Here is a 25809-nt window from a genome sequence, read left to right as displayed (position 1 = left end):
TCAGAAGCCCTGGGTGGAAGACCTCTCCTTGCCTACAGACAGCCCCCCAACCTTAAACGACTTCTCACTCACAACCATGAATCAGCTAGCAGAGTCACCAGCACAGGTACCAGGCCCTGCAACAGACCCAGATGCCAGCTCTGCCCCTATATCTACCCAGGGAATACAATTACAGGACCCAATGGCATCAACTACACTATCTCTGGCTCTTACAGCTGCTCATCCTCCAACGTGAGACATGCCCTCATGTGCCAACAATGTCCTTCTGCTCTGTACATTGGACAAACCAGCCAACCTCTGCGCAAAAGAATAAATGGACACAAATCTGACATTAGAAATGGAAACATCCAGAAACCAGTGGGAGAACACTTCAATCTACCAGGACATTCCATCAAGGACTTAAAGGTCGCTGTAGTTCAGCAGAAACCTTTCAAAAACAGAATCCAACGGGAAGCTGCTGAATTGGAATTCATATGTAAATTTGACTCAGTCAGACTTGGATTGAATAGAGACTATGAATGGTTATCTCATTATCAGAAGTAACTGACTTCCTTAACAGAAGCTACTGATTGCATCTGCTCCCCCCTCACCACCTATATATATCTGACCAGTTTCTTCTTACCCTATATGCATCTGACAAAAAGAATTGTGGTTCTCGAACGTTTATGCTACAGTAAAGTTGGTTAGTCTTAAAAGTGCTACTGGACTCTTTTCTGTTTTGCTTCTACAGACTAACACGGCTAACTCCTCTGGATCTATGACCCTTCTCCTTGAAATGGTTAGAAGGGTGTAGTATCTCTGCTTAGAGTGGCACTGATAAATGTACTAACAAAATGCCTCTGAACACATGCGGAGAAGATTTAGGCTGCAATCCTAAAGGCACTTTCCTGGGAGTAAATCCCATTGCATAAAAGGGACTTACTTCTAAGTAGACCTGCTTAGGATCCCCGTCTTAGAGAATCAAAAACAGAGTTTTGGAACTGTGGATTGGCTGGAGCTGAAACACCTTGGGGGTGTGAGACTCTTTGATGCAGGGTTAGTTAGTGACTGTTTTCTTCCTAAACTGTGTTCTGCTTATATATCTCTAGATAAAACAAACAGAACAAAGATACTACAAATCTTTTATGCTTTCTTATCCAAAGGAACAAAACTCTTAGTGGTGTTGTCCCTGAAAGCCTGGTGGCTGTTAAAACACTGAATAATTGCATTCAGTCTTATTTGTAACCTGAGAGCATACATAGGAGGTTTTCTTGTTCTGAAATTTCTCCCAAGCAATTTCTCCTGTCTCCCCCTCATCCTCCGTTCTTCACAATAGGAGGATTTGAGCCCAGAGGCACCTTAGAGACCAGCAAGATTTCCAGGGTGTAAGCTTTCAAGAGTCAACGCCTGTATCTGAAGAAGGGAGCTTTGACTTTCGAAAGCTCACACCCTGAAAATCTTGTCGAGCTTTAAGGTGCCACTGGACTCAAATCCTGCTGTTCTACTGCAAACCAACACAGCTATCCACCTAATATTCCGTTCTTCAGCCAGCTCTCAAAAACTGTTTTGAGTGTTAGGTCAGTCCCCAAGTAGGAAGATTTTAAAAATCTAAAATAAAAGGTCAATTTATTGAGCCCTGGATCGAGGGTTGCCAACTCCAGCTTGGGACATTCCTGGAGATTTGGGAATGGAGCCTACAGAGGACCTCAGTGAGGTATAATGCTATGGAGTCCACCCTCCAAAGCAGACATTTTCTCCAGGGGAAATGATCTCTGTAGTCTCAAACTCCGATCAGTTCTATTTCCACCAATCTCATGTTTTCACGACCATATTAAAAATTCAGCCTTTTAAGAAAAGCTAACGCGGCCCCTTTAAGAATGGGGACGCTCTGCCCTTACTGGAGGGCTCGACTCTCTGATCCCCTGCTCCAGTCAGTGGTAGGCTCCATCTCCGTTCCGCAACGTCCCATCCGCCCCCTCGCTGCGCCCCAGGTGGAATCGCCCACAGGCTCCCAGCATCGTCCGCGGAGCCGCTGCGGACGAGACCACTCGGCTACGGTCAGTTCCATTATCTTCTCATCTCCCCCTCCAGGCTGGTTGGTATCGCCCCCTACGGCCCAGCTGCTCCCTTCTGTGATCCCCTCCCGATCCCCCTCCGCTTGCTTTTAGAATGGTCCCTTCCTGTGGGAGTGTAGGCAGATTTCCGTGGAAGAGACCATTTCCTCTGTGCAAAAGGGGGTGGGGACAAGAAAGGGGGAAGCTCCTGCGGAGCTGGAGTAACCGGGGTGGCAGGGACGGGTGCCGAGTTGAGCGGGGAGGGGCTGTGGCTCAGAGGCAGAGCGCCTGCTTTGCATGCAAAAAGGTCGCGGGTTCAATCCCCGGCCCATCCAGTCAAATGCATTCGGGCGCTGAGGAGATGAGATTGGCCGCAATAGATCCAAGGGGCGGGCTTAGCATCAGGCACTTCTTGCACGCACAGCGCCAAAAGTCCCTCCTAGAGGACCACTTCTGCTCAATGGCAACGTGGTCTGTAGAGTTGCTACTTCGGTTTATAATAATAATAACAAAAGCAACAACAACATTCGACAACTTCAGGGCAATTTACAAAGTGTGTTATTATCCTTATAGGAGAGAGCAGGGGCTGGGGAGAGACCTCAGTGGGGTATAATGCATACCAAAGCAGCCCGGATCTCTGTGGCCTGGAGATCAGTTGTAGTTCCAGGAGATCTTGCAGGATGGCAATTCTGTATGTCGCTTGGCCCATCAAAAGGGAGCTGGATGCCTAAATGGCATGAAAAGAAAAAGCCCCCCCCCTGCAGTTTATCACCCGCAGGGATAATAATAGTGGCCCATCTTACAGAGATGCAGAGATTGCAAGTTATTGTGTGTGCGGTGCACTTTCAACTCTGAAAGTGTTGTATAAGTCCTTAATATGATGATTCAGTTACCTTCAAAATTGCTTTACAGTTCCCGTTAGAAGAGAGACAGCTTTTGCTTCCGAGCCTTTGCTTTTGTCCTGGGCTTGTGAGCAGGCAAAGGGAGGCAGGCGTAACAATGTGGGGACATAGAAGGCTTCCGATGGGAACCCTCCCCCCCCATGGCCCTGGGACCTGTCAATCAAATGGTGCATGGGAGGGGAACCCACATGAGCCTTTCTCAGCATGTGAAGCTCAAAAGGAGGCAAGGCACTTCACAGGGTTGTTGTGTAAGGGCATGGTGAGGGAAGGTGGTGGTTCCAGGGGTGAGCCCCTCTTTGTGCTCTGCGAGAGCCTCTGTGATGTGGCAGATAAAATGCAGGACTTGGGTGATGGAGATGCTTTGTCTTCTAATATCTGTACAAGCAGGCCTGGAACACAATGAAGGGTCTTTCTAATTTCTGCCTCACCATATCAAGAAAATGTCACCTGCAGAACTTCTGCCTGCCAGGGAGCTATTAACAGCACAAAACCCTGGTCAGGAATTAATTGCCCTTCTAATGTTTGTATGTCATGTTTTATGGCTCAGAGAGGGAGGGCTGCAGAAGGGGGTTTGATATATAGCCCCCTCCCCTTCACCCTGCCTCTGTGCCTGGCACCAGGTCTCCGGATATTGCTGTAGAGGAGGCATACCTATCATCTTCCCAGGGCCAAAGGGCTTCTAGGAAAGGCCAGATCCAGATGTGCTGCATTCCCTTCCTTGGAAGATCTTAGGCCAGTCCCTTCTCTCACCCAGCCAGCCCTGCAGGGTTGTTTTGAGGATAAAGTGGCTGGAGAGAGACCATGCCCACTGTTGCATCACATTGCCTGCAGGAAGATTAAATGAAAATGAGAAATGTTCCCACAATGTTCCTTTCCTTTTTATTTTCTAGGAGACGTGATTAATTCATTTCCCCCCTTTGGAGTCATTTTTGCTGTGCTTTCGATATGGTAAGTTGGGAGGGGGCTTGCTCTCTCTCCCCCACCCCACACACACAGCCCTTGGCTAATAACCCCTCCCAGCTGTTCTCTGTTGGGGTATTATTTTTTCTCCCCTGTGGTCATCCACACAGCTCCCAGAGAGTACTTTGTTTGCCCTCCATGGTGTTTTTTGGGTCCCATTTCCCATCATAGCACGGCAGGCTGAAGGTAAAGACAACAGAGGAGCAGGCGGAAGCCAAACGCCTGGAGCGGGAGAAGAAGCTGCACCTTTATGTGACGGCCACCAAAGCCATCTTTGAGAAGGTGAGATTTTGGGGGGGGGGGGAGACGGAGCACAGCCAGGTGCAAAATGTGGCATCGCCGCCATGGAGCCCTTTGCTGGGGTTTCTGGGCTTGGCCCCTGCCCCTCGTTTAGGGGAGAAGGGAGAGAACAAGTGGGGAAGGAGGGAGCCACTGCACCTTGAGACTCAGTGAGGAAGGCAGAGTGTAAAGGAAGGGAGTAAATGGTGGACCTTCTGTCACTCTAGAAGTGACCTGTGAACTCCTGATGGCTGGCTCCAGCCCCCCTGCGGTGCATGCAACAGACCCATTTGATCCACCACCCTTTTCCTACTAGGCAGAGCCAAAACTCAGTAACTAGACTGTATGGAGACCCATTGCCCCTTGTGCTGTATGGCAAGGGCTATCCACGCACACCCGTGGCTGTCTCCTCTGCTAAAGTCCTGGCTCTGCTGTGATAATCCTTACGGGAGAAGGCAGCAAACTCCTCTCACGCTGGGAATTAGAGAGGATGGAGCTGAACAAGTACAAAATGGGCCATTCAGCCTCCCTTTCTCATGCAGAGGAAAATGGAGCAACTGGACAAGGAAGCCTTGGAGCTGACCAGCCAGATCTTGGGCGCTAACCCGGACTTTGCCACCCTCTGGAACTTCCGGCGGGAGATCTTCCTTCACCTGGAGGAGGAGTGAGTGGGGAGGTGGGAGCAGAATGCAAGGGGAGAAGGGGGGGTGACGCAGACCCAAGATGTGGTTCTGTCCGTCCCGTCCCCCCCCCCCCCTTGCCCTCCGCTCATGCTGTTTTCCATGGCAGGACCCCCAAAGAGATGCAAGCCCTCTGCAAAGCAGAGCTGTCTTTCTTGGAGTCCTGCTTGCGTGTCAACCCCAAATCTTACGGAACTTGGCACCATCGCTGCTGGGTGATGGAGCACATCCCGGAGCCCGACTGGGACCGAGAGCTGGAGCTGTGCAACAAGTTTCTGGAGATCGACGAACGCAACTGTAAGCCTCTCATCCCTCCCTGTTCTTCTGCTCTTTCTAGCCCTGCGTCTCTGCTGTTGAGAGCTTCCATGACAATACACCCAGCCCGGCCCCTGGTCTTCTGGAGACAAAAATACCCTTAGAAGATTGTCCCAGGAAAGCCTTTTTTTGTCCCATAAAGCAAACTTTTGTTGACCTATTGTGCATTCTTCTATCCAGTGGTTGGCATAGCTGAGAGAGACCCCCCACCCCACCCCACACACACACACCCTCCATACCCGGATGCCTATTTCCACACATTAAGCCCCTGTTAAAGGGACAGGATGTTTCTGTCCAGGCCTGTTGGCCTTAAGCTTCTAGCCACCTCTCTCCAGAACTATTTCCTGATTTACACATGCCACAGAACTAGATGGCCATTTGGATTGGTCTGTTTCATATTGTGGATGAGAGAAGAGGTGTTTTTGTAAGCGGTTCTCCGTTTAAAACAAAAATCCCATAAACTGAAAACTAGCACATCAGGAAAGAAGGAAAGTTTCATGGGATTATTTCCTTAGGGGAGCATTCAAAAGTCACACTCCCCCCTCCCCAATCATCTGTCTGAAGCAAGACAATACGTTCTAGCTGGCTGATGAAGATCTAGCCGAATCTCCTGCCTCCTTTTCAATCCCTTCTTGCTCTCTTTCCATTTTATATAAATTCCAAAATAAGTTGACGGTTGAGAATGTGAGAGAAAAGTCCACCTTGCCCAGCATCTTGTTTCCCGTAGTGGCCTGCCAAAGACCCTGGTGAGCTCAGAAGTGGAGCCATGGAGACCAAAGCATTTCCCCCGGGTTGCTGCCGCAGCAACTGGAATTCAGAGGTACATTGCCTCTGAACCATGAGTTTGCAGTGAGCCATTATGGCTAAGGGGCATTCATAGCTATGAATGGCCATTAATAACAGCGCACTGTTATAATAATAGACCTGTCCTCTCTGAATTTGTTTCGCCTCCTTTAACTTCATCCGTGCTGGAGGCCATCAATGCATTGATGTGGCGGTGTGCAAGGTGTGATTAACTTGCGGTACTTCTTTTTGTCTGTTCTCAAGTTGCTGCCTAGCAACTTCATTAGGTGACTCCAAATTCGAGCATTACAAAAGGGGGAGACAAATCTGTCTTTGTCCATTTTTCCCCCATTGGTAATTGTATACGTTTTATTGTGTATTCTCTTAGTCACCTTTTCTCTAAACTAAAAAGTCCAGAGACTCTTCACCCTTCCCTCCTTGGGAAGGTTTTCCAACCCCTTGATCTTTTGAGTTGCCCTTTCCTACCCTTTGAGAAAAGCGCAGAAAGCAGAAGTCCAAATGATCTGTTGATTCTGTTGGTAACAGAACTGGCCTTCAATCGGACGGCAGGAAGTTTCGGCCTTTTGCCTTTTCCTACCCTTTTCCCAGCTCTTAAGACCTCTTGAGAAAGGTGCAGAAAGCAGAAGTCCAAATGATCTGTTGATTCTCCTTCAATTGGACAGAAGGAAGTTTCAGCCTCTCGCTGCTTCCCGTCGCCTCCCTCCCAGAGCCCTGCTTCTTTGTCACCCCCTTCCCGTCTTCACCACTGCCGGACTGATCCTTCCTTGCCTTATCCCTGTGGTTCTTGTGTAAATCCTTGACCCAAGCTGTCCTCCCATCCTGGCCTCATCTTTCTGGAGTGGACCTCAAAGCTTTGGGGCAAGCTTTGTCCCTCTTCTGCCTTCCGTATAGCATCGAGCACGCACTGTTGATGCTAATTAAATGGTTGCAAGTTTGCTTGCATCCATAAATGAACAGAGCTCTCGAGGCCACCAAGAAAGAACGCTAAGCCACCAAGAAAGAACGGGGCTGCTCTGCAGAGGAAGGCCACCTCGGGTTATCTCTTGCCGTGAACTTCATGAGATTGCCGTATCACCTTGATAGCACACTTTACCTTTTACCTCCCCCCCCCCCCGTGCTGTCCTCTGCAGTTCACTGCTGGGATTACCGCCGCTTCGTGGTGCAGCAGTCGCAGGTCCCCCCGCAGGAGGAGCTGGCGTTCAGCGATAGCCTGATCACCCGGAACTTCTCCAACTACTCTTCCTGGCACTACCGCAGCCGCCTCCTGCCACAGCTTCACCCGGATCCCCACCAACAAGGCCGCATCACAGAGGAAGTCCTTCTCAAAGGTTGCTCTTCTGGGGGCGGAGGTTGGAAAGAGGGAACAACGCCCAGTGTAGCTCCACTGGCCTGTGTCCTCACATGATGCAGTATTTCTCAGGGCGGGGTTGGAGGACACAACACTCCCCCATTTGTGATGCAAATGTGCCGTGCTGGCAACAGGCCAATCAGCATGCGAAGCTGCCCTCTGCCAAGTCAAACCCAACCTCCGCCTCTCGAGGTTAGTCTTGTCTAGTCCGATGGGCAGCAGCTTTCTAGGGTCTTGAATGGAGATCTTCCATCTCCGCAGCTGCCTTATCCTGCTGGGGAATCGAACCTGGGACCTTCTCACATGCCAAGCGGATGCTCAGCCACCGAGCCACAGCCTTCACCCCAAGTCAGTCAGGTCTCTGGCTCAACCAAAGCAGTGGGATATGACCCTGCTGGGGTCTCCGAATGGGAAGGAGTGGGTGTGAGAATGCATGAGCCCTGCAGCCCAATTACTTGGCAGGGAGGGAAGAGGGAGGTACTGGTGGAAATGGGTAGATGTAGCAGAGGAGGTTTCCAGATCTGGGGAGCAGGATGCAAGATCTAGACTGGAGGGGGGGCGTACAGCTTCATATGGAAAAGTATTACAGTGACAAGTAAAGTCTCATTGGCATGGCAGTTTCTGCAAGGAAGATGCAAGAGACTGGATTCAGACATCCCACAAGAGTGTGGTTTAGGAAGCTTAACTGTGGTTTAGTGTGAGATCACAACTTGAAAAACCATTGGCTGGCATTGGAGCCAGGGACCCTGGTTCAAAGTGGGATTGCAAGTCATGGTTGCTGCTAACCATGGTTTGGTATGAATTGACAAGCCCTGGTTATGATGCTACTCCCCTTCTGCAGGCTCTTACCCCTGGGGATGGGAGTTCACCAAGCAGAAGGAAAACAAAGCAGATAAGCTTCTGCAATTGCGGTCTTGCTTGTGTGTTCGGAAAAGCAAGCCATGGTTTGGGTTCTTAACCAGGGTTAGCACAAACTGGCTTGGAAGGATGTTCAACCACTGTCTCTCCAAGGCTGCCACTCTAAGCGTGCTTTCTCCCAAATAAATTCCATTGGACCAAGTAGGACTTCCTTCCAGGTGCCTGGGGTTGGACTACAAGGTCCTCTTTCCATTTTGGCAGAACCAAATCCACAAAGTTGCCTCCTGCCACCCAGATCTCACCACCCAGGTCAGGCTGTGCAGATCAGGACTGGTTAAGGGAGAATGCCCTGGAGAGGATTAGAAGAGAGACTGCTTGTCTCTCTCCGGTGTCTTGGGAGGAAGCAGCTGCCTATAGGTTTCGAAGTGGATTTTAGGCAAGTTGGATGACAAAGATTCCTGCCTGGGCAGACCATAGTCCCCTCAGTTCCTCGTGTTACCTTCTCAGCTTGGGAGCAGCTCTCCTGATTCTCGGGCACGGTGCCTTTGCCAGACCTGCTGATTTTTTTTAAGTGGAGATGAATCTTCAGTAGTCAGAGCGACGGCTGTACCTGCACCCAGGCCCCTCCCTTCAGCGTGTCAAATAGAGGGCAGCCAGGCGGCTGGGCTCTGTTCCCAGCTCCAGCAGAGGCGACGCTGACAGCGGGTCTCCGGAAGGCTCTCTTCCCAGCTCTGCAATGGGTGTGTGGGGTCATGAGTCAGAGGGCAGCACTCTCTCAGCTTCTGGGCGCGGAGGTCCGGGCATGAAGGGGAATGGTTGTGCAATGAGTAAAAGTGTACATAGAGATTCTTTGCCAGTGCCCATCCCCTCTCACCTGGGCGGGTTGCAGCTCAAGGGGGATTAGCCATTGCCACTTAAAGGGGTGTTGCTTCTGGCTCTTGGTCTGTTTTGTTTGGCGTGCCACTTGACCGATGCTGGGCCTCAGGTGTCCTAAGGAGAGAAGAAGTGTGGGAACGGATCCCAGAGCTTGAAGGGCAGCGCCCTGCGACTGGCAGAGAAGGATCAGGAGTGGGCGAAGTCATCAGCAGGCAGGACCCAGTTCCTTCTGCTCAGTCGCCGTCTTCTCTCCTAGATCCGTCTTCTGTCTGGTCTGCTCTTCATCCAGACCTCAAGGAGAGGGCATGTGCAAGACACACACTTTGCCTGGGGCAGGCTGCTGCTGCTCCATCCCCCCCACACCGGTCTGAACATTTTGCTCCTTTCTGCATCTCCCAAATGCAGACATTATAGGCCATTAGGCTCCGCATTCAGCACCTCTAGCGTCTCCACTCTTTTTATTACTCTTATGTTTCTAGTCCTTAGGGCTGCTAAGTGGTGAACTCTCACAAACCGGTGGGGTGCATGCATGAAGCTGTGTGATGCCTACTGAGGACGTCAGTCCCCCTGGAACTGACAGGGAAGGGCCAGAAGGGAAAAGTCATGAATGGGGCACCTTGAGCGACTCAGTTTGTTGTGCTGAGCCACATTCTCCTCTCCTGGACCCCTTCTGCCATTGTTCACACTTGCTGGCAATCAGAAGGGCAAACGACCCTGTTTGCTTGGCACAGACTGTGGAGGTTACCCTCTTGGGTACCACTCTATCTCATCCTTCACAGCCATTCCTCCCATTTCTTTTGACTGGCAGCTGTTCTTCTAGGCTGGGAGGGGGCTTACCCAACACCCGCTCCTTGAGAGCCTTTAATTAGAAATGGAGGCTGTCTAGGGCACCCCTTCTATGCAAGCAGGTACCACCAGGCTATAGCCTGTCCCAATTGAAGTTGGATTAGCAGGTCGTTCCCTCTTTCCAGGGGATCCCAGGGAATGGTAGTTGGTGAGGACGGGGAGAGAAGGTATAGTTAGGTTATTTTTAAGACTAACCAACTTTATCATAGAATAAGCTTTTGAGAACCACAGCTTTCTTTGTCAGATGCATCATCAGATTTCGAGAACCACCACTCTTTTTGTCAGATGCATCATCAGCTTTAGAGAACCACAGCTCCCTTTGTCAGATGCATCATCAGCTTTCGAGAACCACAGCTCTCTTCATCAGATGCATCTGACGAAGAGCGCTGTGGTTCTCGAAAGCTGACAATGCATCTGACAAAGAGAGCTGTCAATGCTTCTGACGAAGAGCGCTGTGGTTCTCGAAAGCTGGTGCTACGATAATGTTGGTTAATCTTCAAGGTACTACTGGAGTCTACTATTTTGCAACTACAGACTAACACGGCTAACTCCTCTGGATCTGTAGTTAGGTTAGGGGTCGCTAACCAAAGTCTTGCCACTGTACCATAACGCCCACCCCAAACTGACAGGAGAAAGAAATACATTTGCAAAGGAGGTCCATCTCTGCAAAGTTGAGTCATGAGAATAATTTGTGCAAACTCTTGCCTTCCTTGCTGGCGACTTTGGGGAGCTGTCGTTTTAAGCTTGACGCATGCAACATTCTGCCGGCAGTAAGTTCCACACATCATCCCAGGCCGTGGAAGGTCAGAACCAGCTCTGTACCTTAATATGGCACTCCTTGAGCACTTTACTTGCGGCACTCCTTAAAGCCTGGGTGAGGGGATCCAACTGTGCAAATGTGTCTTGCTGACTTTCCCCTTCCGAGCCCTTTGACTCTACACACCTCCTTCCCCCAAACAGGTTCCTGCATATTTTAAATGAGCCCTGAGGCCTTTGATACTTCACGGAATGGCGAGGCTGAAAGCTAACACACACACACACCCCACGCGCCTGCACCAGGGCTGCACAGCCCCTCAAACTTTCTTAAAAGAACTCAGCCCTCAGAACAGGCACGTGACTAACCAAACCCCTGTGGGCTTGTGTCTTCCCAGGCTGGAGGGTCCTATAGAGGAAGGGGGAAGGCTCAGTCTGGTGCCCCAGAACTGCTGAGGGCTGCACAAAAGCCATGTTGCATGCAGAAAGAGACTCCCTTGTGGAGTTACTGTCAGCCGTGTTTCTGCTGAGCCCCAGATGTAGCCGTGGGTGGGTCTCTGGCGTGTGGAAACTGGCCTGCCGTGCCTTTCTGCCTCAGTCTGCTGATTTGCTCCTGCTGCTCCATCACCCTCCACAGCCCGAAATACCCCCAACGCACACTTGTGCTACTGACACTTATTCCTGGGACTCGCGCAGTGGCGGGGTGCTTCCTTCCTTCAAAGTTTCCCTTCTCCTAGAAGTCGTTGGCTCCAAACCGGAGCATGGCTTGCTTTGTCATTTCCTGTCCTTCTCTTCTTCTGCCTTCAGGACAGGGGCTGGTTTCTTTTGTTCACAAGCTTTTGTAAAGAACCACAGGCATTTGTGGCACGGTACAAGAGTGATTGATGGATGCTTAAAGATTCCCGAGGGAGGGGGTCATCTCACTTTTAGTGTGGGGTCCGGCTTTTTTATCTCCCACGTTTCGGCTGTGAAGGAGAGCAGCGGCTCAGTGACGGAGCCGCCGTCTGGCATGCACAGGGTCTGGTCTTGGGTACCCCCAATGAAAGTATCTCAGGAGGTGCTGAGAAAGGCCCCTCCCTGACAGCTGCTTCCAGTCTAAGCAGGCAACACCAAAGCCTTCCGGTCTGACTTGCTGTACAGCCACCACAAGTGCTCCCTAGCAGAGAGGTGGGGAAATTTCCCTGTTGGTCTGGTTCCGTTCCAAACTCCCTTGTCTTCAGCTCTTCATCTTTGGGGCCGATTATTTTCCCACGCTGTCCACAGCACTCACTCCAGGAAGAATCAGAAAAGGAATGAAAGCCATGTACCATTTTGGGTTTGCCGGGAGATGACTTGAAGGGCTGTCGTACAGAGGATGCCGCGGAGTTGTTTTCCGCTGCCCCAGAAGGTCGCACCGGAGCCAACGGGTTGAAATAAAATCAAAAGAGTTTTCAGCTAAACATTAGGAAGAACTTCCTGATAGAGCGGTCCTTCAGTGGAACAGGCTTCCTCGGGAGGTGGTGGGCTTTCCTTCTTAGAAGAATTTTAAGCAGAGGCCCGAAGGCCATCTGACAGCAATGCTGATTCTGTGAACCTGGGCAGATCATGAGGGGGAGGGCAGGAAGGGTTACATCAGTGCTTAGTTCTTGTGGCCCCTTCTTACACGCCCAGGGAGGTATTTGTGAATTTCCTGCCGTGTACAGGGGGTTGGACTAGATGACCCTAGAGGTCCCTTCCAAGCCTATGATTCTATAACAAAATGCAGGGACTTTCTCTTCTTTTTTAAAAAACATGTTTTATTGGTTTTTCCATGAAAGTAGAAACAGGAGAGGAAAAGGTTAAGAGAGAGAGAAGTAGGTTCTGCTGCTTTTGTTTTTGATGCTGTTATGCTCTTGTCAACTGGGGAAGAGAAATAAATGGGGGAGAGGGTGGGAAGAGAAGAGAGAGGCAACATCAACGTCCAAAGCCAGCACACGATGCTGAACCTCAAAAGGTGCAAATAACTCCTTGATCAGGCTGGGAAGAGGCTGTGGCTCAGTGGCAGGGCATCTGTTTGGCACGCAGAAGGTCCCAAGTTCAATTCCCTGAATCTCCAGTTAAAAAGGAGTCAGGTGGTGGGTAAAGTGAGATCCTAGAAAACCATTGCCAGAGGCAAGAGGTACATGGAGGGGCCATGGGTCTGTTTCAGGAGAAGGCAACATCATGTGCTCAGGTGTGTTCCAGAAAAGTTGTAATACCCAGCATGTTCAGAGAGTAGCACAGCTTTTCACCCGGGCCCTTACATGATTTTGTCCTTGAAGAGCTCGCCAAGATTTGTCCAAGGAATGAACGTTATAGTCAAAACAAGCCAGGCATTACAAATGGGACATTTTTTAAAAGCATCCTTAGAAGTTTGCCTTTGGGAAAGGCACCGAATGCAAGGGAGTAGCCGGCCTCCTGCATAGTCGGGCGCACCCCGCATGTACACCTGCTCTGGTTCCTCTTGATTTTAAAAACACCCCCTGAATTCTGCACCGCGTGAAATCGGCTTCTGCAAGCCTGGATGAAATGTTGCCAATTAATCTGGTACGGGTGTCGTTGCTGAGCTCACACAGGATTGTTCTTCCAAGGGGCTTCTGCAAAACACAGCAGTTCCGACCCCACCCCCTCGCCATTATGAGTCCTGCTTTGTCTCTCTCCAGCTTCCAAGATTTTATCCCACCTTGTCCGGTGTGCACTAACGTTTAACTTCCGAGGGGCTAGGAATTTTTTTTCCCTGTCTCTTCACAAGACAACTCATGTCCTTGGATATCTGTACCCTGTGCTTAATAACCAATTCTACATGCAGGTTTGCCCATTTCTGTATTTGTGATGATTTTCCCTCTGCCTTCTCAGTCCGTTTCTGTGCAACTGAGAAAGGAGGCTGTAACCTGCAGAAGCACATGCCACAATATGCTGGTTAGGAGAACTCTTCCCCTATGGTGCCTGCATCATAATTCCTGCCTCTTGCTTTTCCATTTACTCAGCTGACCCTGTTTTCTCTTTCCAGAGCTGGAGCTGGTGCAGAACGCCTTCTTTACCGACCCCAATGACCAGAGTGCCTGGTTCTATCACCGGTGGCTCCTGGGCCGAGGTAGGAGCTAAGCATGCCATCTGGCAAAGGGGCAGGGGGAGAGGAATGCTTTGTGGCACCCAGACTTCACTGCCCTGGTCATGGGCACAGTTGTGGCTGAAACCGAAGGGGGCACTGGCTTATAAGAATAGCCCTGCCGGATCAGGCCATCTAGGCCGGTCTGCTGGCCAGATGCCCCAGGAAGCCCACAAACGGGGCACGAAGGCAGTGGCTGCCCATCACAAGCAGTAGACCTTTTCAGCAACTCGTATTCAGAGGTATACTGCCTCTGACCATGGAGGTTTCATTTAGCTGTCATACTTAATTGCTGCTAACAGGCCTCTCCTCCTCCCCGATTGTGTCAAATCTCTTTTTGAAGCCTGCTGAGCCTGTAGCCGTTGCCACGTCTCGTGACAGCAAATTCCACACCTTAATTACACGTTGGGTGCAGAATTACTTTCTTTTGTCTGTGGTATTACTTGCAGCAGATGGGTTTTGCTGGAAGTCCCCGAGTGCTCATGTTCTGGCGGGGAGAGAGAGGTTGTGGGAAGAGAGCTTGCAGAATTCCCATTTGTGCTTTATTCATTGTTGTTCTTAATTGTTCGTACATGGGTATGTATTTTTGAAGCTTGTTTTAATGTGGGATCCTGAAGTTGTGTGGGAAAGAAAGCATTAAAATGTTTTAAATAAAATGAATAAATAAATAAAATTCTGGGGGAAAGCTGATCTCCGTTTCTATAACCAGCTGGGAAGTGGGACCCGTTGGGACAACAGTCACCAGTCTGCCCCAAGCGATCTTGAGTGTGTTCCTCTGTGGAGGTGTGGCTCCTGCTTTGGAAGCCACAGGCCTCATTCCTTCCAGAAGTGTCTCTGCACCATTGTTGCAGACCCATTTCAAACCCGGCTTCCCTTTTGTAGTTATGTTATAAGGGGATCTCTTTCCAAGAGATCTTGGCATCCCGGGATTTCCAGAGATCTTGAGAGAGGTGGGATCAATGCAGCGAAATTGGTTTTGAATGCTTTTTCTGTTTTTCCTGTGTGGACACTTTTCCCTTCTCCCTCCTCCACAGCTGACCCAGAGCCATCGATTCGCTGTATCTACGTGAACAGGGAAGATGCCTCTTTAGCAGTGGCATTCTCCCACCCCGTAGCGGTAAGGCCCCCGTAAGGTGGGGGGGGCATCTGAGGGAAACCAACCTTGCGACGTGCCTAGAGAGCTCCTTCTCTTGTTTCCAGGTGGCTCCAGCATCTCACGACCTGATTGTGTTCGGAGATGAGTCCCCGCTGGTGGTCCGGTGGCACACCCCGGATGGCCGTAACAAGCCTGGGCTTATGTGGGTATCCACACAGAGTAGAGAAGGGCCAGAAACATCCTGAATGCCGCCCTCCGGTTTAAGCTGGGAAAAACTCAAGAAATGTGTGGAGAAAAAGTGGGACGTGAAGGGAAAATTTTGGTCTTTGGATAGTTGTTAAGGGGGAGATAGAAACTTACTTAAGGTTAAAAGGGGGTATATTTTACTATATTTTATTGGATTAGTATAGAGGTATAGTATTATAGTACTATAAAGTTAAGAGTAAGATAGCATATTTATATGGGAAGTAGTAAGGTTGAATAATAAGGTTCTATAGGTAATAGGGAGTATATACGATATCTTAGTGATGTAACAGAAGTAGGAGAAGTCTTTTAGTTAGTATATATACCTATTATATACTTATATATTTTTTTATACTTTTAATTTAGATAAGTATTATATTAAGATAGTTAATACTATTAAATAGATTAAATAGATTAGATTAGTATATATTATATAGTCATATATTATATATACTATTATAGACTTTAAGAATTTATAGTATATATTCTTTAGGTTAAGTTGGGTATGGAAAACTGTTGGGAGTCATTAGAAAAGGGAGGGGGGAAAGGATGGGGAAAATGCAATGGGGTGGAAAATGATAATGATTATTATGTTTATGTTTGTAAACCCATCCAATAAAAATTCTTTAAAAAATAAAACCCTGGGCTTATGTGGGTATCCACACAGAGTAGAGAAGGGCCAGAAACATCCTTTTTTTTTTAGAGAAACACGTGAGATGCGATGAGAGAGACGTGAAGTCTATTGCAACCCGGGATGGCTGGTTTCAGTTCCCAGTTTGGGGAAGGGAGATTATGTGTTGAACGTCAGAGGGCAGGGGCGGGGGGGAACAAATGGCTTCTGGTCTCTGCTAGTTTGCTAAGATGGAAAAAGGGAATTGGAATGGGAGGGATTGAGTAGGCCGAGACTCATTTATGAAATGTTGAGGGTGTGTTGCACAAAGAAGTCGACCTGGATGCCTTTTCCCTACACACTGGATGTGTGTAAACCCGCTGGCGGGTGCTCGGTATTGAGCCGGAAGCGGTCTGCACCTGCTTAGAAGTTATCAGTTCCTCAGTCGGCCCTGGCCCTTCTGGGACAAAGCGCTAACTCAGAATTGGGTCCGGGGGGGGGGGCAGGAGGAAGAGAGCAGGCATTCTGGGTTCTCGTCCCGGGTTTGATAAGGCTGCTTGGCATAAATGAGAGGAGGGAGCCATGAGCCATTGATCCTATGGGAAAATGTTTTCCTAGAGGTTTTGCTTTCTCCTTAACTCTCGGATGCTTCCCAAGCTGTGCGACTTGCCCACCTCAGCCCTGAACGACCACTGGCCCCAGCACACCTTCCGGGTCCTGTGGGCAGAGGGCCAGTCCCAGAAGGAGTGCGTCCTTTTCAAAGGTAAAGCCGAGGCGACCCGTTTAGCCCACCCCAGCCCCCGTATCCTCCTCAGGCTTCCTCACGCCTTCTTTCTTTTCTCTCCCACAGGACACAAGGATTGTTGGAGCCAAGATTCAGTCACAGAGGAGCAGATCTTCAGGTGAGGAGAGGGAGGGAAGGACGGGCCGAAGCCCATTTGTTCTCTGCACGAAGCCTATCGAGGCGGGGCTCCCTCTTGCATGTCGAGATCTCTGCGCCCTCCAAGGGCTGCTTCGCTGGTCCCTCGCACTTCTGCAGACCGGGCCAGTTCAGGGTCTCTTGCTGCTGGCCTAGAGTGGTCTACCACTGATCGTTGAGCAAACAGAGTTCTTCTGGTACCACCAGCATGGGCAGGGGTTCGCGACAGCGCTGTGGGTTCAGGAGAGAGGACTGGAATTGGCTGTTCCTATCATCTCCCCCCCCCACACTGCCAGCAGCTGGAAGCCAGCCAAGCCCCAGTGGTGCGGCCATTGCCTGGGGCTCGCCTGGAGTGAAGGCTGCAGGGGCCCAAGGCTGTGCCTGCCGTCTCCTCCTGTTCTACCCTTGGGCTGTGCCTCAGCTATTCTTCCCATGCACCTTTAAGGTGCCCCTGAAGCCCTGGTTGAGATTTTTATGGTAGACAAAGGCTGTAGATAGTTCTTACGACCTTTCGAACGATCCCCTTTCCCTCCAAAACCTCCCGAACTCAGTAGTGTAATACCTTTTAATTAGGGCCAGGCAAAATGTCACAAAGTATTTTTATAACCCTTATATGAAAAACACAGTTTTGAAGCAGAGGAGAAATTAAATTTAGTAAACAGTGAATAAAGCACTGTCGAAGAAGGCCTTCCGCCCTGTGGCATCCAGGGAATTCTTTGCCAACAGATGCCGTGGCAGCCACAGGTTAGCATGGCATTTTAAAAAAAAGAAAGTCCAGTAGCACCTTTAAGACTAACCAACTTTACTGTAGCATACGCTTTTGAAAACCACAGCTCTCTTCGTCAGATGCTCCGTCAGCTTTCCAGAACCACAGCTCTATTCATCAGATGCATTGTCAGCTTTCGAGGACCACAGCTCTCTTCGTCGGATGCATCGTCAGCTTTCAAGAACCACAGCTCTCTTCATCAGATGCATTTGTGGTCCTCGGAAGCTGACGATGCATCTGATGAAGAGAGCTGTGGTCCTCGAAAGCTGACGATGCATCTGACGTAGAGAACTGTGGTCCTTGAAAGCTTATGCTCCAAAAAAGTTGGTTGGTCTTAAAAGTGCTACTGGACTCTTTACTATTTTGCAACTACAGACTAACATGGCTAACTCCTTGGGCGGGGGTGCGGGGGGAGAATTAGTCAGATGCAAAGAGGACAGGCCTGTGAATGGCTTCTAATCTAGGAATGAAACCTCCCTGCAGACCAGAAACAGCTGTCTCCATCCTGCCTCATTAGGAGCTTCCTTGCTATCAAGGCTTCTTGCTATCAAGAAGGGGCCCTCTCAGGTTGGCTTGCTGGTCTGTTTCAACGTGGCAATTCCTTATATTCTTTTCTCACAACGTGGTCCTAATCAGACCCAGTGTATCTATCTTGGTGGCTAGAGAGCTTGACTCGAGTTTTGCAGTCTTGAGTACAAGTCCCACATCAACTCTGGACTCACAGAGCGGCCTGGGTCATGTCACAGACTCTCACCCTCAGTTTCCCATCTGTAAAATGGGAATAATTGTGAACCTCTCTACACAAGACATTTGACATGAGAAGAACACGTGTCAGGAGATGCAACGTTAGCTGGGAATGGTAGTTTAAAAAGACAGAGCTGGTGGCAGGGCAAAGGCTTTGCTATACACTGGAGCTGTGTGAAGGGGCTGTGAAATGCCAGAAGGGAAACTTCAGCCCATTATAACCTCTCCAGGTCCAAGCCCGGCTCTGGAAGGCAGCTCCAGCCTATTTCCATTCCTCACTGCCCTCTGGTTGCCATCCCACACAGTTTTAGTCTGGAGAGGTGAAATTGACAGAGCCTCTGGGGAGGCAAAGATGAAATTAACAAACCCTCTGAGGAGCAATCTCCGCCAGCTCTTTCTTTTTAAACTACGCTTCCCGGCTCTCATTGCATCTCCCTGCACTTGATGAACACGCGCCCAGGCGTCTCGTGTAGAGAGACTCTGTGACTTGCATGGCCGAGTTGTGAGGAGAAACAGCATGGCAACCTCAGGGTGCTTTGTGGATTAAAAGTACGCCTCAAACAGTAACCAGTAATGCTAACGTGGCTGAAATCCTGCCAGGCTCTGGAGAGCATTGCTTCTGCGTGAAGATCCCGTTCGTCGTTTGGCTTCTGTGGCAAAGGGCCATTGCATGATTCTTGGCTGTTCAGACGTCTTGCCTTCTGGTTGCCCAATCTGGGTCAGGAAGATCCTGGTGGCGGAAGAAAACAATCCGGGCATGCTCACCGTGATGCAAGACTGCTCTTTGAAATTTGGTTTCCGAGTCACTTGGCCGGGTGCCATTTGAGTTGTCAAAAGGCTATAATAAGCAACGTGCTTTCCTAAGCAGTTCATGGGGAGGGGAAGGGGAAGCTAGCTAGAACCATGAGATGTGATTTCTGTAGAGATGCTTCCTCTGGGGGTGGGGGGGGGAGATATTTCCTAAGTGCAAGGGCAGGAAGCGGTGAGAGGTTTCCGTTTGCTTGAATCAGAGGTGAAAGGGGGCACTGGGATTCTCCGATCTGCACACAGCAAGCCGATGTTCTTATGATGTCAAAGATTTGAAAAACGAGTTGTATGCGCAGCCCAGTAAACTGCTGCAGAGTTGCTAGAGCTAAATGGCGGGGTAGGAGAAGAAGAGGAAATGTGGAGAATCCCCATGTAAGAGAGGAAGAGATACGTGGATAAAAAGAGGAGAATTCTCTGCTGGTAGACAAATCCCAAGAGTTGGAAGGGGCCTTATAGGCCATCCGGTCCCATCCCCTGCTTAAGGCAGATCCAAAGGTGAAGTATTCCCTGATGGCTGTACAGCCTCCGTTTGAAGAACGCCAGGAAGAGAGAGCCCACGTCTCCATCCTGAAGTCACTGCTTCTGTTGTTAAACCATAGTTAGTGGGGTCCTCTTAACAGTCAATCAAAATCTGCCCTCCTTTCTCTCTCTCTTACACGCACGAACACACAGGTATACAGAGTTTATGCTTCCCAGTTCTTGATCACCGCCCCCCTTCTTCATCAGGATCTCCAGACTATGAGCGGAACCACAAGTGACAAAAGGCACAGGTTGGACACTTGTCGGCTTCCCTCAAGTTTTGATGGGAAATGTAGGCATCCTGGTCTCGCAGCTTCGCTCTCCGACTGCTGTCCAATGGACTTTTCAACTGTCACGTCCAACATTCCGCCAAGCTGCCTACATTTCCCATCAAAACTTGAGGGAAGCTGACAAGTGTCCAACCTGTGCCTTTCGTCACTTGTGGTTCCGCTCTATAAAGCGTTCTGTTGTAGGCTATAGATCGAGGTAGTCGACGTGTGTGGTCTGGCCAGCACCACTCCATGTGGATGAATGCTTTGCTGGATGACAATTCCCCTACATGCAGAGAAGGAGCAGGCCACGGCCAACCACACCTTCTCCCCAGGATGCTCAAAGAATCATAGGGTTGGAAGGGAACTGCAGGGTCATCTAGTCCAACCTCCTGCACTATGCAGGAAATTCACAACTACCCCCCCCCATACACCCCCAGTAACCCCTGCTCTGTGCCCAGAAGGTGGCAAAACACCATCAGGATCCCTAGCCAAACTGGCCTGGGGAAAATTACTTCCTGACCCCAAAGTGGTGATCGGCATTACCCTGGATGTGTAAGAAGGGGCCACGAGAACTGAGCACTGATGCAACTCCCTGCCCTCCTCCTCATGCTCTGCCCAGGTTCTCAGAATCAGCATTGCTGTCAGATGGCCATGCAGCCTCTGCTTAAACACCTCCAAAGAAGGACAGCCCACCATCTCCCGAGGGAGCCTGTTCCGCTCATTCTGCATCTCGCATACCGAGAGCGAAACTGCAGAGTCTTTTACCCTGTTTGATTGTCCAAGGAACTCTATTCTGACGAGAGTTCAGCTGTCCTGACTCTCTCTGTCTCTTCTGGGTCTTCACTTGCATATTGGCACCTGGGCAGAAGTTTGTTCACACACATACACACAAGACCACCCTTTCAAGATCACCCTGATTATCCTGCGGCTGTTGTCTCTCTTTCTGCTCCAGGTGTGAGCTGTCAGTTGAAAAATCAACCGTGCTCCAGTCCGAACTGGAGTCTTGCAAAGAACTGCAGGCCCTGGAACCCGAGAACAAGTGTAAGTATCTGGGCAGGCCACTCGAGTGGCGTCCCTGACTCCCAGGAGGAAGGGTGGTTGCGCACTGCCAATTGTTCTTTGCCTCTGCAATGGTACTGCACAAACAATCCTGCAATGTATCATGACAGACTAACAAAAGATAATACATAATTCAACAGCTCTAGTGTCTATTGCTTATTATTAAGTCTTTCTTACATGTACAGATTGCCTTCAATATACTCTGTTACACGCAATCTTCCCTCCTCAAGACCTGTACATAAAGTGCTAGCGCAGCCATTAACAAGTGCCTATGAACAGTCAGTAAACATCATTTAAAGTGCTACACAAGGCAAGACGCAGCATATTCAGCGACGAACCAAAATACTAAGTTCATAGGATATAACTTTCCAGTCCAGATCGAAGAGGGTGGGGTGGAAAAACATTTAAAGTGCATAGCACTTTAAATGATGTTTACCGATTGTTCATAGCTACTTGTTAATGGTTGCGCTAGCACTTTATGTACAGGTCTTGAGGGAAGATTGCATGTAATAGAGTATATTGAAGACAATCTGTACATGTAAGAAAGACTTAATAATAGGCAATAGACACTAGAGCTGTTGAATTATTTATTATCTTTAGTTAGTCTGTCATGATACATTGCGGGGTTGTTGACTTCCGTGTTTCTCTCTGTATTGCTATGGTACTGTGCAAAGGCAGAATTCCCCTGATCTTTGCTACCCCACAGTGGAGAAAAAGTAAATGCTAGGACTTCAAGGGTGCTACTTTGGAGGATTATTCTCATCGCTTACTCTGCATGCAGGGCCCGTAATTCAGAAGCCTAAAAATCTTGCTTCATTTCATTGCAACCTCAAGGACTAGCAACTTGCTCTTATATATTTAAACAGTTTTCAAGTATCTGAAGAAGTGAGCTCATACCCTACCACAAATTTTGTTACTCTTATAGGTGCTACTGGACTCTTGCTCTTTTCTCCTGCTACAGACAGACTAATACTGCTACCCATCTTGATCTTGCCAGTTCCCAAGGTTGCAGTGTTGGGCTTAAGAGCGTGTGGGCAACGTCTGGTGAAACCCCAGAAGCTAGACTGGGGATGGGGAAGCGGATGGAGTATCTGGCCCCTCTCTGTGACTAGCAAAGGTCGTTTTCACCCATCTTGGCATAGCGCTAAACTAGTGGAACAAGGGCGTCTTCATGGCGCGATTTCTGATGTCATCACGCCATGAAGACACCCTTGGCAGAGCACTAGATGGGTGAAAATGACCAAAAGCATGGAATGCTATGCAAAATAAGCAAATACACGCAGATTGGTTTGTTTATAGGCCACATAATTCAGCTCCTTCTCATCCTGCAGTCCTCAGATATGTGAAGGGTGTGAGTGGACTCTACCTCACTGCTCTGTTCCGTGTCCTCTCTTCTTTCTCTCTCTCTAGGGTGTCTCCTGACCATCGTCCTCCTCATGAGAGCCTTAGACCCCTTGGTTTACGAGCGCGAGACCCTCAGCTACTTTGAGACCCTGAAGGTGAAGCAGGGAGATCATCAAGTCATTTCAGTTTTGAATCCTGAGCTACTCAGGCAGTATGACCATTATCCTGTTAAAGCCTGCCTGGCAAGAATACATAGTGCCTCTGAGCATATGAAGAGTATCCCTGTGCCCTTATCATTCTCTTCTACCCCAAAACACTCCCTGGAGGTTAGGAAAACAAGGTGCCAGATTCAAGAGGCCACATTTCCAGGCAGGATTGGACCCCCCCCCCCCGCCCCCAGAACCTTTCATTTTTTCAGCCGAGGGAATGCCTGCTGATCTCTTTTCTTCCTCCCCTCTGCCAACGCAGGCTGCTGATCCCATGCGCTCGGCTTACCTGGACGACCTACGTAGCAAATTCTTAATAGAAAACAGCATCCTCAAGATGGAATATGCCGAATCACGAGTGGTGGATCTGTCACAGAAGGTAGGGAAAAGGAGCCTAGATGGGAGAGGGGTGGGGGGAAAGGCTGGGGAGACCAAAGCAGGCTGCAGCAGCCATTTGGGTAAACTCAGACAGCTGTGGACCAGAAAGCTTGGAGGCAATTAATCTAAAAAATAATGCAAATTCTGTACAGATATTTTTAAAAGTAAACCTTTAGCTTGGCTGATGTAACATCAGAGGCACCCTTTTTCATAACAACAACCTGTGCTGTCCAAGAGCAAATTTATTCCTCTTGGTAAACACAAATGCCCTCTTTCTCTGAGATAATTGGTGGCTCCCTCTGTACTGCCACTGATTTCTCACGGATTTCTCCTACCAAAGGAGCTCAGAGCAGCTTGCGTGGCAGGTTAGCTGAAAGAGAGCAGCTGCTCCAGAGTAACCCCGTGAGCTTCCATGACTGAAGGAGGATTAGAACTCGGGTCTCCCAAATCTTCATACTACATTGTAACCTCTACTTCATACGGCAGTCGGCAGTTTTGAACTCGGTGACCTTGTGTCTGGGACACAGTAACAAGAAGTGTTTTAAATGCTCCACTGAACTTCCACACCATAATTTTGATACGTTTCTGGTTCAGATAAATAAACTGATTCTTGCGGGTGAGGGAGCGGACAGGGGAAACAAGCCAGGAGGCCTCAGGGGACCCCCTGAGTGCCTCCCTTTCTCTCTTCCCAGGGCCTCACCGTCCTTTGCCATCTGGAGCACCTCTTGGTGGTCACCCACATGAACCTGTCGGACAACCGCCTCCACTGCTTGCCCCCATCGCTGGCCATGATGCGCTGCCTCGAGGTGAGCCCCTCTCCCCTCTCTTCCCTACCTGCTCCCATCGCTTAGCTCTTCAAAATGACCTAACGGATTGGTTTCTGACAGTGCATTCTGAAGCATGCTTACTCAGAAGTCAGCTCCACAAAGCTCAATGTACTCTATCTAGGATTGCAGGTGGAACCTAGTTCTCTGATTCCTACAAGGATTGGACTTGTTTTTCTGGTTCTCCGGTTTCTGCCGTAGGTGCTGGAAGCGGATGAGAACCAGATCGAGACCCTCGAGGGGCTGCCTGCGCTCCCTTGCCTGGAGGAACTCTCCCTCTGCAACAACCGTATCCTTGATGCTTGGCTTCTGAAGCCTCTTGCGTACCCTGATGAGGTGGTGAGGTTAAACCAGGGCAGGGAGACCCCTCGGTTGGAGCGCGGGTACAGACGGTCTGCTCTAGGAATCGCTGTACTCCTTAACTCCATTGCCTTCCCGCAGGCATCCGGCAACCCTCGGCCCTCCAACCTCTGGCGTCTTTCCCAAAGCTCGCCCATCTCAACTTGCAGGGCAACCCTCTCTGCCAACTCCCGGGCGTCCAATCGGAGCTTGCCGCGCTACTTCCAGACGTGGCAACTATCCTCACCTGATGGGCTGGGGGGCGACCCCCTTCAAACTCATCCCTTTCCCAGCAGTGCGCTGACACCTTTAATTTATCGGAATGAAGAAATAAAAATGAATCGAAAGGAGTTCTGGGATGCGTATCAGTGTCTGACTTGCAAAGCACCGTCCACAGAGCCAGGCCGTGGTAACCCACCAGGCTCCACCCACATTCTGCTTCGGCTGCTTGACCTCCCCCCCCCATCTCTTATCCATGTGGAATAATTGGGGAGGGTGTTAATTTTACTTGCTCCGCCCCTCTCAGCTGCACAGCCGCTAAGAGCCAAGCAACAAGTGACGCCTGACACAGGTTGGACACTTGTCAGCTTCCCTCAAGGTTTGACGGGAAATGTAGGCGTCCTGGTCTTACAGCTTGGCTCTCCATTTAATTGAAGTTTACAGAGCGGCAGTCTGTGGGAGGGAGAACATGCGGTCAGGAGGGGAGTGCAAGTGTCGGCCTCTCCGCGGGTGCCCCCCTTCCCCTCTGCTGGGTGTGTCGGGGAGGGTTCTGTAAACGTTCTGGACAGATTAGTGCCACACTCAGAATGGTGAACAAGGTCAGTTCAAGATGGATAGCCATGTTATTCTGTCTGTAGCAGTAGAAAAGAGCAGGAGTCCAGTAGCATTCATAAGACTAACAAAAATTGTGGTAGGATAGGAGCTTTCATGAGTCACAGCTCACTTCTAAGACCGATGGACTCACATTCTAACTGTATCTGAAGAAGTGCTCTGTGACTCACGAAAACTCATACCCTGCCACAAATTTTGTTAGTCTTATAGGTGTGCTATTGAACCAAGTCAGTGTTGTTATTTCCACTCACGTTTTTGAAGCTCAGAAATAACACATGAAAACCTGAAGTGTAGTCCTGGTATTATTGCGAACGTTCAAAAAAAACACTCGTTGGGTTTTTTTTAAAAAAGCCAATTTTCCCGTTCGGTTCTTCATTGGGGAAAGAAAATCTTTCATGTTACCTTTTACCTTTTTTCCATTCATGAAAACACCGCTATTTGTACACCTGGCGCTTTTCAGAATCACTGAAGCAAAAGAGGGGGCCTTGCCTTAAGGAGAATACAGTCTGAATTTCAACAGCGGGCCAAGACATACAGTGCAATCCCGTGCAGTTACACCAGTCTAAACCTATTGATTTAAATTGACTTAGACTGCAGTAACTCTGCATAAGATTGCACTGATAGAGTGGGAAGGAATAGGCGCGGCCATAGTAAGAGAGGATGCCTTTCTCTCGGTGCAAGGTGTAGGTGGGGACAATTCTTCTTTCCATAAAATGAACTGCTGTTTTTCCTCCCCACGCTCATATCCTATCACAGTACCCAAACCTGATTTCTGTTACCCTTGAACCCTAAACTTCAGCCCCACCCGCCCAGTTCCCAGTCCTTTTGAAACTTCACTGTACTGAAATCATCTCTTCGAGAGGGAGGAGCTGGTCTTAAGTTTGGAGGGACACAGATCAAAATAGGAGGGGTGGCAGTACAAGGACCTCTGCGAGATGGCCGTCTTCCCTTTGACCCATCGCATTAGGACCTGTGTCCCCTCCCCTCTGCAAGGTCGGCTTTGCACCGTCCAGTCTAAACTGGGGGCTGTAGGGAGGTGGCCTGCAAAAAATCCCACTCAAGACCCTTTTAAACCTGGCTTACACTGATAAT

At 49.6% G+C, this 25809-nt stretch overlaps 1 protein-coding gene across 1 annotated transcript; it reads left to right on the top strand.

Annotated features, from left to right (window-relative positions):
- Positions 1-1928: 1928 nt before the first annotated feature.
- Positions 1929-24236, top strand: RABGGTA (Rab geranylgeranyltransferase subunit alpha). Its single transcript, XM_054995490.1, has 17 exons — positions 1929-2036; positions 3826-3883; positions 4067-4177; positions 4717-4838; positions 4964-5151; positions 7104-7301; positions 13662-13745; positions 14795-14877; positions 14961-15062; positions 16367-16472; positions 16560-16611; positions 20689-20777; positions 22206-22294; positions 22608-22724; positions 23416-23529; positions 23749-23836; positions 23989-24236. Exons 2-17 carry the CDS (start codon positions 3881-3883, stop codon positions 24135-24137), a joined length of 1695 nt encoding a protein of 564 aa, XP_054851465.1. The 5' UTR covers positions 1929-2036; positions 3826-3880; the 3' UTR covers positions 24138-24236.
- The last annotated feature ends 1573 nt before the right edge of the window (positions 24237-25809 follow it).

Source organism: Eublepharis macularius, chromosome 12 (genome assembly GCF_028583425.1).
Source record: "Eublepharis macularius isolate TG4126 chromosome 12, MPM_Emac_v1.0, whole genome shotgun sequence".
Taxonomy (NCBI): Eukaryota; Metazoa; Chordata; class Lepidosauria; order Squamata; family Eublepharidae; genus Eublepharis; species Eublepharis macularius.
This window is presented reverse-complemented; position numbering and strand designations above follow the sequence as displayed.

Coding starts and splice junctions, on each gene's coding strand:
- RABGGTA (XM_054995490.1), top strand. Junction 16,473..16,559: donor GGAGTGCGTCCTTTTCAAAG/GTAAAGCCGAGG, acceptor TCTCTCCCACAG/GACACAAGGATTGTTGGAGC. Junction 22,295..22,607: donor GCTACTTTGAGACCCTGAAG/GTGAAGCAGGGA, acceptor CTGCCAACGCAG/GCTGCTGATCCCATGCGCTC.